Here is a 15,029-nt window from a genome sequence, read left to right on the forward strand (position 1 = left end):
ACATTGACCTGATAATTATTTTGAATATATTATTTTAAATAAAATATTATTAAAACTAATTTCACCGGTTCTTTTTTTTTTACTTTTTTTAATGTGGATGCTTTAAAATTGAAAATTACCTATGTGGTGTAGAGTAAACATCTACTAGAGAGGCACTGTTGGAACAGTTTGTGGTTGGTTTGAATTTTGTAACAGCAAGCATATGTTATTTTCACAATCCGAAACTAAAAGCTGTTTCCTTTTTCATAGAAGTTTTCCTTCCCTTTCATTCCGTTTGACCCTCTTTGCTCAGCATCTTTTCTGCATGATCCTCTGACACTGCCCTGGCCAAGGCTACCCAGGTCTTTCTAAGTTTCATGTTTCGACTTTCTCTCACCCGACCTCGCAGGGGCGTTAAACAGTTCACTGCATCCTTCTTGAAACTCTCTTCCTTGGCCTTTGCTCTTGTTGACCAACCACCCTCTTAGCTTTTTTGCTGACTTCTGGGCCTCTCCCTCCCCATAAATGTTGGCTCCCTCCCGGACCCTGTCCCAAGCCAGACTTTCGGCTCAATGTCCCCAAGGGTGAGCTTAGTCCGCTCTGTTCTGGTCACCCCTGTCCTCTGACCTCCTCCTGAGCTTTAGCTCTCTTTGGTCCTCAGACGCCCAGAAGTGCACGTGTCCTCCTCCTCTAGCCTTACAACCCCCCACCCCCTGCTAAATCCATGCCCCCCACCCCCAAGGCTGCTCCTCTTTGTTTTTCTTTTCCTGATATTTACTTCCTCTCCATCCTACTCATTCCCAACAGAATTCTGGGGGTGAGCCGTGAGGACCACCTCTTTCTCGTGCCCACATCTCATCGTTCACTCAGTGTTATCAATTCTTTCTCAGTATCTCTGAAGAGAGTCCATTTTCTTCATCCCTCCTGCTGTTGCAGCGAAGCCAGGAATTCTGAGTGGCGGAAAACCCAGACGGCACTCAGAGAGGCGGGAGAACAGATTTATTACGTGTGGGCCGGGAGGAGAGTCAGTCTCCAAACTCTGAGCCCCGTTTTTCAGTTTTCATAGGTGTATATAGGATTTTATGCAGGACTAGCATGGCTCTCGCTCATTGGCTAACACGTTGCTAGGCGAAATTTTGCAGGCAGCTTTATGGAAGTAGAAGGCACAAGGTCATGCTCTTGCCGGCTGATTTACAGAAGTGGGGGGCAGGAGTGGTTCACTAGATTACAGAATCAGGGGGCAGGAGTGGTTCACTAGATTACAGAATCAGGGGGCAGGAGTGGTTTGATAGAAAGTCTCCTGCAAGGCCATGTTCTCATGGGCTGATTTACAGAAATGGTGGGGGCGGGGCAGGAGTGGTTCATTAGATAGTTTTCTGCAACGTTATGCTTTATTTCTCAACACTGCGTCAAATTACGTCCTCCAGTCTCTTACCTATGGAGAGATTTCTTAACTGACATCTTAAGGGTTGTTTTTGTTTTTTGGTTTTTACACCCTTAATACCCTTATATAAATAAAATATGAGGAATGCAAAATTTCCCATGTAATTTTTCCCCATGTACTTTTTTTAAGATAACAACTTGAATAGGGTTCTCCAGAAATCTCATGTGAATGCAATTTGGTACTTCATTTTCCAGCGCCTACTTCGTGCGTCGCACAGACGAGGAAGGCACTGCCTTGTGGCTCCACCACATCCCGTGGGACAAGGCAGGAAGTGCGGCGAATGCCTCCTTCCTTCCAGCCTCCCTACGGCCACCAGAGGGGTCTTTCTAGATCCCAGCTGAGGTAGGATAAAGGCCAAACTCCCCAACCCAACCTGGCAAGCCCCCCCCACTCCAGGACCTGGTCCTGTGCCCCCCATTTTGTCTCTTTTGTCACCCTACCCTATTCTTCAGACAGTCACAGTGCTTGCTAATGTGCCAGACTTTGCCATATCGCCGGTCCTTTGTGCTTGCTTTTCTGCCAAAAGTATTTTTCCCTTGCTGATGTTTGCCTGGTGAACTCCTCCCAATGCAAGTATCACCTCCTCCAGGAAGCCTTCCCTGCCTTCCTCCTTCCCCACGATACCTGGCACCTGCCTCTTCTATGGCACCTGCCTCATTGAAAGGCTTATATGCGGTCTCCTCCATTAGAAGTGACTTCCTTGGGCAGAGACCATCTTACTGAGCTTGGCATTCCCAGGCCAGTCTGATGCAAGGCACAAGAGTTGGTGCTGGAGAGTTATTTACTGAATTGAGTTTACACAAGATTTCCAAGTAGCACAACTGATGCCGTTACCTAAGGAAGTAGAACAGAAGTCTTCGCGGGGCCTCTGGGAGAAAGGCTCTTCCCGCCCTCCCCCCAGCTCAGCTGGGCTTTGGCCCCCAGCCTCGCGTCCCGCGGACGGCTTCCCTGGGGGACCCCCACCAGCCGGCTGCTGGAGGACATGGGCCGCAGCTGGGGCACGACTTCCCCCGCGGCGCCCCCAGCAGGGTCCTGAGGTGGCGGCGGTGCAGAAGGAGCGGGCCGGCTCGCGTGGGACCGAGGAAAATGCTTTTCCAAAACCGCCAGGTGGCCAGAACGATATAAACAGGAAAATGCAAACAGTGAATAAGGAATAAGAACTGGAATTTTAATTTTTTTTTTTTTGTAAGGAGGTACCAGGGACTGAACCCAGAACCTCATATATGGGAAGCAGGTGTTCAAACCACTGAGCTACCCATCCCCCATAAACTGGAAGTTGCAACAGAATCTCAAAGCCTGCAAGATAATGCAATGAACCCTGAATAAGGAAACGCACATCTGAAGATCTGAAGTCTGAAAATAATATAGACAAGTCTGACAGTAACATTATGATGCTCTGCATGTGGGAAATTTAGATGCTCTAGGGAAGTGGTGGAAAGCATGTAAGAAAGGGAAGAGAGAAAATGGTGTGTAATCAAGTTTTTATTTTCATTGCTTTGCCGGGGAAATAAATGTAAAAAAAAAAAATGTATTGAAGGACCCTTAATGCCAATTTCCAGCATTCTATGATGCCAGCTTAACTTTCTGGTATTACTCCAACTTCAGAATGTCTGGCTGTTTTACTCGATTATTCTTGCTGTGTCTGTCCGTTGCCTGTACAGAATCCCCATGTTTTAGAGAATTACCTCTCCCTGGATTCCAACTGTGCCATTCAGGTGACCCCACCTCCCTGGATAAAATCATGCCAGTCAAGGCAGGCAGATCAGAATTTGTTCTCAGGGGTTTTTGAACTGGAACTAAGGAACGAGATGAGAATTCCCTGATGATGTCAGCTGTGGGATGGGATTTCTGGGATCGAGCTGTATAAAAGCTCAGGCCCTGCTGCCAAAGAGCGGCTACATGAAGTACTCTGGTAACTCCTGATACAGGCTCCTAAGTCAGTTTTAGTTGATGTTCTATAACTTGTCTCCAAAAGATTTCTTTTGTTAAATTTTTGAGAGTTGAAATGCATTTCCAACCGTACTCTAAAAGTGCTGTCTTTTTAATGCAAAAAAATGAAGTCAATAAAAATAGTTAGGGATCTGAGTGGTAGTCAAACAGTATCTGCAAAAATAAAAATTAATGTATATATAAAAAAGAAAGTACTTGGCAGGTTTTGCATTCCATCTACTTGGTTGATATAATAATGGTCGGAATTTGAAGCTGCTACACTTCTAATGAAGTCTAGTGGAGAGAACTTTCTGTGTACACATAAACTCAGGGTTGCCTGTCTTTTAAAGCTGGATGTTCATGAGAAATTGCCCAGTTTAAAAATATTGGTAACTAATTAAAAACAAAAATACATGATTTCTAAGCAAAACACTCCAGAGAACAACAGTTTGCAACCTTTGATCTTATTTGCATTTAGTTAACTCTTGTTCCATTAATCATTCTAGCTCTGGTTCAAGTTTTTAAAGTCTGTACCGTTTTTTTCTTTGTTTGCCTGTTTGTTTTGCCAAACCAAGTACTTATTTGGAAGCTTGTCTTAGCTTGTCATTATTCATTGTTTATACCATGCTGAGCTAATCTCTAGCTTTGTCCAGAGACAAAACACTGGATGGCTGTCCTGAAGAATTTGCTGTGTTTAGTTGCACTTTATTTAATAAGACAAAGAAATTAGAATTATTAGATTAGACAAAAAGTTGCAGATGGGTCACTGAATGGGGGGAAAAACAACCTGCCTAAAGGAGCAATTCAGTCATTTAGTTGTGCATTACCTGCCATGTCCTACTTTGAGGAAAATCATACTTTTTGGCATATTTCTTTCTGAAGAAATTTTTTTTCCCATTGCATGACTAATGGAAATGAGGTAAAAAAATAAGTTGTCCTATCTCTTTTAATGATTTCTAAAGTCATTTACAGGGAAGCAGATTTGGCTCACCTGATAGAGCATCCACCTACCACATGGGAGGTCCAGAGTTCAAATCCAGGGCCTCCTGACCCATGTGGTGAGCTGGCCCACACCCAGTGCTGATGCACGTAAGGAGTGCTGTGCCACACAGGGGTGTCGCCTGGTAGGGGAGCCCCACGCACAAGGAGTGTGCCCCACAAGGAGAGCTGCCCTGTGCAAAAAAAGCACAGTCAGACCAGGAGTGACGCCGCACACACAGAGAGCTGATGCAACAAGATGACGTAACAAAAAAGAGATGCAGTTTCCCAGCGCCACTGACAAGAATACAAGCAAACACGGAAGAACACACAGTGAATGGACACAGAGAGCAGACAACTGGTGGGGGTAGGGGGAAAGGGAGAGAAATAAAATATATCTTAAAATAATAAAAATTAAAATAATAAAGTCATTTACATTTCTGCCAGTAGATGAACACTGCTTGCTGTGAGTGTAGAATTTATTTCTCAAGGAAGTCTGGTTCTCAGAAAGCTAGAAAATGCTATGAACCATGGTATGAATAGATGGAGTTTCAAGGAGCTGCCATACATTGTTGTTTGTGTATATATATATTTTTTTGTTTTTTGTTTTTTTGTTATTTTTAGGAGGTGCAAAGCATTTGTTTGTTTACTTGTTTAATTGTTTTTCCAGAAGGAACTGGAGATTGAACCCAGGAAGCATGGGAAGCAGGTGCAAACCACTTGAGCTACATCTGCTCCCTATATATATATATATATATTTTAAACAAATTTTTAATTTTGAAATAGTTTCAAATTTTTAATTTTGAAATAGTTTCAAATGTACAGGATAATTGCAAAAAAATACAACGTTTATATTCCAATTTTTAAATTTTTGTTAGCTATTCTTTAAGATCACTATAAGACAACTATGTAATTATCCTAAATACCTTTGATTGTACACTTTGGATGAATTGTATACTTTATTAATATGTACCAGTAAAGTTGATTTGTTTACAAAAAAAAAAGACTGCTATAAAGCTACTGTTCCTTACTTTAAGTAGTTCCCCCATTTAATGCATTTGGCCGCTGGTTGAGGTTTGGAGGTAATGAAGGAAATGCCCGATTACGTAATGCTGTCCGTTCCTAAACTAGTGGATGGAGGGCAGGCTGCGCCACCTACTTTGTGACCCAGGAGCTGGGGCTGGCGAGTGGCCTAACCCCTGGACCGTGTCTCTTCCTTGTGTCTCCTAGGACGGCAGTGCCCCCTACGGGGCCAGGTACGTGGGCTCCATGGTGGCCGACGTGCACCGCACCCTGGTCTACGGAGGGATCTTCCTGTACCCAGCCAACAAGAAGAGTCCCAAGGGCAAGGTAGTTCTCCACTGCCCGTCAGCGCGCCTTTTCCCCACACCCCTGCCTTTTGGCCACGGCCCTGCTCCTTGGCATATCTGTCTGCGAGGGGGCAGGGGAAGAGAAACTAGATATCTGTCCCATTGTGCATTTTGAGGCTGTGGTTGAAGGCTTGGAGGAGAAGGCTGGGGATTGTCCCTGGTGATTTTCACTTGCCTTCACTTCCTCTATTCTCCAGCCCATCACTCAGCATGAGTCAGCTGTGTTCATCTCCTGCTTCCTACAGGCTGTGTCTAATTTTTAGCTTTAGCAGCATCTGGTTCAGAGTCATTGACCCTGTGAAGCTCTAACACAGCTTGCAGACCCACTTCTTATCCAAAACGTGCATAAACATACATGTCACATTCATTTTCAGGGGTTCCACAGATGCTCCAATGTTTACCCAAGGATCCCCTAGAGAATCCACAAACTCCAGAATAAGATCTCCTGCTCATTCAGTATTTCTAGAAAGGTGGTTAGTTCCTGGAAGATCTGATGGCAACTTTATGCAAATACTTGTATTATCAACTGGAAATCTTATGGTCCAAATCTATCTGTACTGAATAGAGCCTTCCATGGAGTAGCCAAATCAAAACCGAGATCCACCGTTTTCTTTGACACACATTTGTCTCTTAGTGTAGACATTGTATTTAGAATGATTATAACAGACAGTCTCAAAGCCACAAGAAGAAATCTAACATAGCACATGAAACCAGAGAGCAGATTTTCATACATAAGGTGGTGTATCAGGCACTTTTCTCTGTATGAGTGTTTAGCTCATGGACATGAACTTGTTGAACTAATTATCACAGAAAAGTCTGCACAAGAGGTACTGAAGGGAAGGAAAGTACTATGATTTATTAAGTGAACTCGAATAGAAGATGTGGAAATTCTTAAGTGAAACCACTTGTGCCACCTATTCAGTTAAATGATCATAAATGAGCCAGAAAATATCCACAGATAATTACATAAACATTTCCTATACACGCATGTAATTCCATATATAAATCTGTGTTCACAGACTGTAGCCACCAAGCGTTTTGAAAGTACCATCAGTTCCCGAGCTCCCTGTCTGAGCTCTGTGCGCTTGTGATGGCAGCTTTTTGCGGAGTGCGTGTGTGTGCGGATGCTTCTGTGTATACTAGTCTCTATACAGCAGTGTCATCTTTTGGTAAATAGACTTTATTTTTTAGAGCAGTTTTAGGTTTGCAGAGAAATTTTGCAGAAAGTGTGAAGAATTTCCACATGATCTCCCAACACACCACAATTTCTCCTAGAATGTCTTTCATGGGTATAGTACAAGTATTACAATTGATGAACCAATATTGAAATATTGTTATTAACTGAAGTCCATAGTTTGCCTTAGGATTCGCTCTTTGTGTTGTGCAGTTCTTTGAGTTTTGGTAAATGCATATGTCACAAAAATGCCCTGTGCTCACCTGTTCATCCCTCCCACCTCTCCCCACCAAACCTCTGGTAACCACTGATCTTTTTACTGTCTCTATAGTTTTGCCTTTTCCCGAACATCATATAGTTGGAATCATACAATAGGTAGCTTTTTCACACTGGCTCTCCCACATAGCAATGTATATTTAAATTCTCTGCATGTCTTTTCATGGATTGATAGCTCCTATTTCTTTTTATCGCTGAATAAAAAGCAATGGTATGGATGTACCATAGTCTATCTATTTGCCCATTGAAGGATATCTTAGTGGCGTCCAGATTTTTAAAAAGCTGCTATAAACACTCCTGTGCAGGTTTTTGTGTGCACACAAGTTTTCAGCCCAATGTTTGGTTTGTATGGTGGGCTTATGTCTAGCTTTCTAAGTAACTGCCCCACTTTCTTCCAAAGTGGCTGTGTCACAGTAGTATGGTTTTTGTTGCAGAACAAAACAGATCACATGACCTGTAGGCCGAGGCCCCACGGAGACCTGAGCACTATGGTTTTAAGATGAGTTTACTAAAACGGGGCTTTCTACAGTCAGAGCAAACAGTCAGCGACTCCGGGGGGAGCTGTATGCACTTCCCCTGAAAGCTGCGCTTTAAAAAAAGAGAGGCCCTGACTCAGCATGGTAAAGCAAAGGCTGATCGGCTTCAATATGAGGCTTTCGTGTTTGATACCCCCAAATCCTTCCAATCCGCAGGGTAAGGACACGGGAGGAATAAGCCAAGCCCTCAAGCTCGGCCACCTGTCCAGGATCGTGTGGCCTCCACAGGGGAAAATCAGCCGACCCAGAGGCGCCCACGTGCCAGGGGGCTCCCCTGCACCCTGCCAGGCTGCCCTCTGTAAGAGCCAGAGGTGCCGGGCGTTTTGTAGTGTTCTAGCAAAATGTCAGGATTAAACCCACATGCCCCCTAGACCTCTTAACCTACTCTCTTCTGTTTCCTGGGTCTGTAACCTAGATCAAAGTGATTTTGTTCCTCTCCTTGAAATACTAATAATAAAATCAGCCCAAGACATGACTCTTTCTCAAAATAGGTCAAAAGTACATTTAACTTGCGTTTAAAGAAAAGGATGGAATCGACAAGGCTGCAGAGAGCAAAGTCAAACGTATTTTTACAAATATTGCACCAATGGGGAGAGGAAAAAAGGAGCTATTATGATACCAGACAGAGGCATAGTGGCAGAACATCTAGCTGGAACTTGACCCTGAGTCTAATGTGATGGGTGGGGGGGGAAGGGGCCAAGTCACGAGGTAATCACGAACCAGAACCAAAAGGACATTCAGTCGAACCCGGTTCAGTGCACCGTTGTACTCACAGGCCACAGGGCACCTGCTGGCCCTTACGCTGCCTTTGGATGAAATGGAAAGGCATTTCTTCCCGTGAATGGGCTCAGCCTAGCTGCTCATGCAGAGCTTAGGAGGTTGGGTGCAGGCTGATGATAAGCTTCCCTTCTGCCTCAGCTGGGCATGCAGTGGCCTCTTTGGACACCCCTTTGCATCTGGCACTGTGGAAGGCCGCCACGGAGATAGTACAGAGACCAACCAAGACAGACAAGTCCCTGCTTCAAGGAACCTTTTGTCTAGGGAGGAAGTCAGGTGTGCTGACTGTTAGAAAAGGCAGACGCTCTGGTGCTATGGGAGTGTCCAGCAATGGGGGAGCTAACTGCATTTCAGGGCTCAGAAGAAAGGGCCATCTTGGGGAGTGGATGTTGCTCAAGTGGTTGAGCACCTGCTTCTTATGTATGAGGTCCTGGGTTTGATCCCCAGTACTTCCCAAATACAAACAAATGAAAACAACTCTCTTTGGGAAGTGGAAGTAGCTCAGTGATTGAGCACCTGCTTCCCATGTATGAGGTCCTAGGTTCATTCCCCAGTACCTCCTAAAAAAAAAAAGAAAAAACACACACACACAAGAAAGGGCTGTTTAAACACCAATAAACTACTGAGCCCAATCCCAGCCTCTGCGGTTATCCCCAGAGGGGCCTCGCAGCACTCTGAGGGTGACCTTAGAATCCCACCCTAAAGATTCCTTACCAGCCACGGGACCTCACATATCAAGGCTCCGAACTAACTAGGCCTGCAGAATCTGCTCGCCTTATAGCTGAACCAACAAGAAATGGGTGCCCGCATCTCCTACTGCTAAGTCAAGAGGGAGGTCTCTCGTAGGCACAAGGGGCACAAGACAGGTAAACGCATGTCTCAGCCACCTGGCCAGAGGGGACGCCGAGGCAGAGACAATGAGTGTCAGCCGATGCAACGAGCGTCAGCCAATGCACATAGCCAGTCTGGTCTCGGGCTCTAGCGTCCCACTCTCAGGAGGGGCACCAGCCCTCACGTGTGAATGAGACACACAGGAGTTCAGCAGTCCAAATCCCTTTAGGGGCATGGCTCGGGACTGCCGGTCCCTTGCAAAGCTTGTGCTTATGGCTCTGTTTCTCCGCAGCTCCGGCTCCTGTACGAGTGCAATCCCGTGGCCTACATCATCGAGCAGGCAGGGGGCTTGGCGACCACGGGCACGCAGCCCGTCCTGGATGTGCAGCCTGAGGCCATTCACCAACGAGTCCCCCTCATCCTGGGGTCCCCGGAGGACGTGCAGGAATATCTCACCTGTGTACGGAAACACCAGGCAGGCAGTTAGTGTGCTGGACCCCGCCAGCCCTCTTCTCTTTGTGTTGTACCGTGTACCATGGACCCCGAAGGAATGATGAATGGAGACGGTGGTGATGAGAGAGCAAAAGGCACAGCCACATAATCACCCCGAGAAGAGCAACAACAAACTGCTAATGATGGCTCCAGACGCCAGCCGTAGTTTTGTGGTCAATGTAAAGGGCTGAAAATAAACACCCACGTGTGAAAAGAATGACTGATTTGTTTTCTGTCATCAACAGTGGCAAACGGGTTAATTCTAAGACTGTCAACCTAAGTAATCGCCAGCTGTCCACTCATGGGCAAAAAGTATGTCGATCAGCTAAGAATTTATCTTGGTTGCCTTCAGATTTGAGCACAGGGTCTTACACTGTTGTAATAAATTCCTTCCTTATTACATCTGTCATCTATCATCTAATCTCTCTATATCTATATACTTTTTAATGGCTGACTTAATTTCTTGGGAGAGTTTTTCTGCCTTTTTTGGGGGTAAGCTTTGAGTCAGAAAACTCATGGCTATTAAATTCTAAATTTTCTAATCAAGTCTTTTTTGGAGAGGCACACCTTGGATGACTGATGACTATTTGAATGGGAAATGTGGGTCGCCTGTTTGAAAAGTCAGACACTAAATGGAAGTCATATATTAAATGAATGCCCATTTTCTCAACATCTTAACCCTAGATTTCCATTTTTGGAGAGATTTTCATCTGTACCATAACCTGGCCTTTTCATTTTTTTGAAAAGTATTTAGTCAATCTTAAGACCTAACCAAACCAGCTAAGATAACTCTTCACTTGTTCAAATTTGGGGTGGGGAATGGCATATACATCTGAAATTCCACCAGTTTTTTAAAAAATTCCCTCCCCCCTTTGCGGCTCGCTTGCTTGCCTGTTCTCTGTGTCCATTCACCGTGTGTTCTTCTATGTGTCCGTATTTTTATTTTTTATTTATATCCCCCCCCTTTGCGGCTTGCTTATTGTCTGCTCTCTGTGTCCATTCGCTGCATGCTCTTCTGTGTTTTTTTACCTGTCTCCCTTTTGGTTGTGTCACCTTGCTGAGTCGGCTCTCCGCAGCGCTTGTGGGCCGGGCGGCACTCCGTGGTGCTTTGGGCCAGCAGCTCTCCGCAGGCGCAGGCCGTCAGCTCTCCTCGGCATGCGGGCGAGCCTGCCTTCACAAGGAGGCCCCGGGACCTGAACCCAGGGCCTCCCGTATGGTAGACGGGAGCCCAACTGATGGAGCCACGGCCGCTTCCCTCCTGCCAGTTTTAATATATATGAACCTGGAAGCCAAAATCCTTAAGGAAATTGTAAAATAAAGACACATTGGAACAAAATCGGGCTTAACCCAGAAATCCAAGAGTGATTCAACATTAGAAAACCTATGAGAGTAATTCATTATTTTAAGGAGGAAACATGGAAGTCTGGAGGGGACAACTGACAGAAGGGACAGAAGGAAACAAGGCAGTCCTGTCCCGTGTTAACTTTGGGAATTGTGGTTAACCCAACCCAAAGCCATTTCAACTTGGGGAATAAGTCAGCACTCAACATTGCTCCTCAGCCTACAGTGGCTTATAGTGGAAGCGGAAAAATTTTAATTCATTATTGAAATTTTTTTATCCTCCCCAAAAGGCACAAAGATTTGCTTTTCCTAGGAAAAATCCTAGCTCAAACCAATGGGCTATTAATTAGTGTGCTTTATTAGACACTTCATCTGAAACATAGACCTAAGATTCAAACTGAAGCCTTCACTTCAAAAAATCTTATGATTACCCTGATTTTGGTGAATTAGTATTACGTAGTTTAAAGACTGTAGCTCCTTTAAGCATAGATATGTTACTTCGATGCATATGGCAGATGCCCAAGGAAAGCTCCGATCACGATTCCTGTGCGTTCTTAAACCTGAGAGGCTGGGTCCCTGCACGTCACATCTCAGAACAGAAAGTTAGGAAAAACCCAGATCTGCCATTCCATTCGTCGAGGCTACATATCAATGGTTTCAGGACTGCTGGGAAAATGAAGCCAAGTCTGAAAAGACAATTGTTTCATTACGATAGGATGCCGCTTTTATAAAATAAAAGAAGTGCAAAACAAAACAAAACGACAGGTGTTTTTGTGTAAAGACACAGAAAAAGAAAAAGGACTAGACCATTATTTCCAAGTTGATAATAGTGGTTTTTCCTTTCTCTGGGGGAGGGGAAGGGTTGTCACTCAGCAGATTTTATTGTATGCCTTGCTTTGCCAGGTACTGTCCTTGGTGCTGAGGATACAGGCTTGAATGAAAGGAAATTCCTTGTTCTCCAACAAGATTACATGCTAATGTGTGAAGGAGCCAGTGTAGCTCAGTGGTTGAGCACCTGCTTCCCATGTACAAGGTTCTGGGTTCAATCCCTGGTACTTCCTTAAAATAAGTAAACAAACAAACAAACAAATAAATGCTGATGTGTGGAGACAGAACATAAAGAAAGCAAGCGAATAAATCATAGTATGCCCAGTGGTGATAAAAATGCCATGGAAAAAATCCATGTTCAGAGGGAGGGGAAGAAGCCAGACAAACACTGGGGAAATCATTGCAGGCTTTTTTATATGTTTTAAAACATGTAAAAATACTAGGATCATATAAAAGAAAAAAAAATACTAGGGAAGCAGACATGGCTCAACTGATAGAGCATCCACTTACCGTATGGAGGGTCCAGGGTTCTATACCCAGTGCCTCCTGACCCGTGTGGAGCTGGCCCATGTCCAGTACTGCCGTGTGCAAGGAGTGCCCTGCCACGCAGGGGTGCCCCCCGTGCAGGGGAACCCCACACACAAGGAGTGTGCCCCGCAAGGAAAGCCACCCCATGTGAGAAAAGCGCAGCCCACCCAGGAGTGGTGCCGCACACATGGAGAGCTGACGCAGCAAGATGATGCAACAAGAAAGGGACGCAGTTTCCCAGTGCTGCCTGATTATACAAGCAAACACAGAAGAACACACAGCGAATGGACACAGAGAGCAAACAATGGGGGGAAAGGAAGAGAAATAAAATAAATATTAAAAAAAAAATACTATATTCAAATTTGTAAGCACCCTTCTCAAAAGGGTGTTTTGGGGGCCCAAAGCCCTTTCTCATCCACAATCTCACTGTCACCTTTTAGGAATGGCCCTCACCGACATTTTACAGAGAGGCAGTGTGCAGGGGGGAGATGAAACACAGGCTCTCACCTGGTGAATGGTTAACTCCAGCTGACCAGGTCTCCTTAGATAAGAAAACCTTAACAAAGGTGCTTCTTAGGCACCAGAGGGCTTTTGGTTTGGAAATGTCGCTAATCTCTCCTTAAGCTCTCTTCTTCTTGTAAGTTAAACAGAAACCCAGGATAGCCTGAGAGTCAAGTGACAAAAGGTTCCCAGAGTCTTATGGAGAACGTTGAGGATGGCACAGCGCGAATCACAGTTTCTCATGAACTCATCTCCCTGCACTGGAGCTGCAAAAGGAAAACAGAAGTTGCCCAAGGACACTGCAGAAAGCAAAGGTCAGGTGACAACACCCGGGGGCTGTGCCTCCCGGTTTCTAAGAGCTGCTGTAGTAGAGCACCCTGTGCTTGGTGGCTTACGGCCACAGACATTTATTTTTTCTCCTGGTCCCTCCGAGATCTGCAGAGGAGGAGCCTTTCTGGACTCTTCCAGTTTCTGCTGGTTTGCCCCAATCCTTGGCTTCCAGGCAGCGCAGCACTTCGGTCTGTCCCTGTCGTATCCTGCCATCTTTTGTCTGTCTCCTTTCCCCTTCTTAAAAGCCACCAGTCGTGGCTGCGTGGGGACCCGCCCTACCTGAATATGACCTCATCGCGATTTAACTATTACACCTGCTATGACCCTAGTTCCAATTAAGGGTCCATCCTGAGGGACTGGGGTTAGGACTACAACAGATCTTTTTTTTTTTTAGGTACCGGGGATTGAACCCAAGACCTCATATGTGGGAAGCCAGCACTCAACCACCAAGCCACATCAACTCCCATCATTTCGTAGAATACACAGTTCAACCGTCCTCAGAATGGAGGGCTTGTTATCCAGACCAGGATTTCCATGTCAGAGACCAGCAATATTTCCCATTGTGTTGAATGCTGCCCCTTTTCAGAACTACTTTTTTTTAGCGGCATAAATAATATTAAAGTATAATTTGCACTGTCTCCTACTTTTCTTCCATATCATTCTATTGTTCTTTCTCTCCCTCATGGAGGAAAAAAAAAAAAAAGAGGAAATGTGATGTTATTAGATGAAAGCAGAGTCAGAGACCAAAGAATGTTAATTATCACCATTTGAAAAAAAATGTCTTTGGGGTGCATCTGTCCATTTTTTTTCTGTACCTCCTTGTCGTTTGCACTTGCTGAGTCCATTCGTCTTCCTTGTTTCTTTAGGAGGCACTGGGAACTGAACCTAGGACCCTGATGTGGGAGGGAGGTGCCTAATCATTTGAGCCACCTCTATTCCCTGCTTTGTTGTGTCTCTTATTATGTTTTTCCTCTTGAGTCTCTTGTTGCATCATCTTGTTGTGTCAGCTTGCTGCACCTGCTCGTTGTACCACCTCACTGTCTTTTCCAGGAGGCACTGGGAATTCAACCATGACTTCCCATGTGGTAGGCAGGAGCTCAATCACTCGAGTCACATCCACTTCCCACATCTGTCCCTTCTAATGTATGAGAATATCTTTCTATGTGATTCATTTATTACTGCTGTGAAATACGGGCAGAGATTTATTTATACGAAAGGAGTCAGGCAAGGAAGGAAAAAGATAACAAAGTCTTGTCATGCTTTTTTTCTGTTTGGCAAACCCCTAAGTCCACTGCTGCTGCTGACACCGCTGTTAACCCATGTGGGGCTTCTTTCCCCCATAGCAGTCTGGTTTTTTCTTGACTGTACTGTAACATTTTGCTGAGCTTAGCAGAACCTTTAGGAACTATGTTATATAGTTTGTCAAAACAAAACTAGGTCTCAAAGGAGCAAGCACACAACAAACGCCTGTGAACAATTTTTAGCTGAAGATTACTTACTACTGTGTCGGATTGACTTTGTTCTGGCTGGTCTTTACCATGGGATCCCACTGTGCCGTGGGTGTTGTTAAAGAGAGCATAAAGCTGCACCATCGGGCATCTTCATTTCCTGTGGTAGCAAGGTACCACAAGCCGGGTGGCTTAAAGCAACAGAAATGTGCTCTCTCACAGTTCTGGAGGCCAGAAGTGTGAAACCAGGGTGTGGGCAGCCTGAGG

General features: G+C 45.0%; 1 protein-coding gene and 1 long non-coding RNA gene across 3 annotated transcripts in view; both read left to right on the top strand.

Annotated features, from left to right (window-relative positions):
- FBP2 (fructose-bisphosphatase 2) overlaps positions 1-10,003 on the top strand; it is a 72,436-nt gene extending 62,433 nt beyond the window's left edge. The window contains exons 6-7 of one of the 2 annotated variants that reach the window (XM_004470931.5): positions 5,561-5,680; positions 9,587-10,003. In XM_004470931.5, the coding sequence (XP_004470988.1) occupies positions 5,561-5,680; positions 9,587-9,781 (315 nt within the window). In that variant the 3' untranslated portion in view covers positions 9,782-10,003. The remainder of the gene's footprint in view (positions 1-5,560; positions 5,681-9,586) is intronic. The other variant, XM_058301562.1, reaches the window with a different exon arrangement.
- A 2,037-nt stretch (positions 10,004-12,040) lies between these two features.
- Positions 12,041-13,945, top strand: LOC139439484 (uncharacterized). Its single transcript, XR_011649355.1, has 2 exons — positions 12,041-13,298; positions 13,709-13,945. It is a non-coding gene; the product is annotated as an uncharacterized lncRNA (long non-coding RNA).
- The last annotated feature ends 1,084 nt before the right edge of the window (positions 13,946-15,029 follow it).

The sequence above is a fragment of the Dasypus novemcinctus genome, chromosome 8 (assembly GCF_030445035.2).
Source record: "Dasypus novemcinctus isolate mDasNov1 chromosome 8, mDasNov1.1.hap2, whole genome shotgun sequence".
Classification (NCBI taxonomy): Eukaryota; Metazoa; Chordata; class Mammalia; order Cingulata; family Dasypodidae; genus Dasypus; species Dasypus novemcinctus.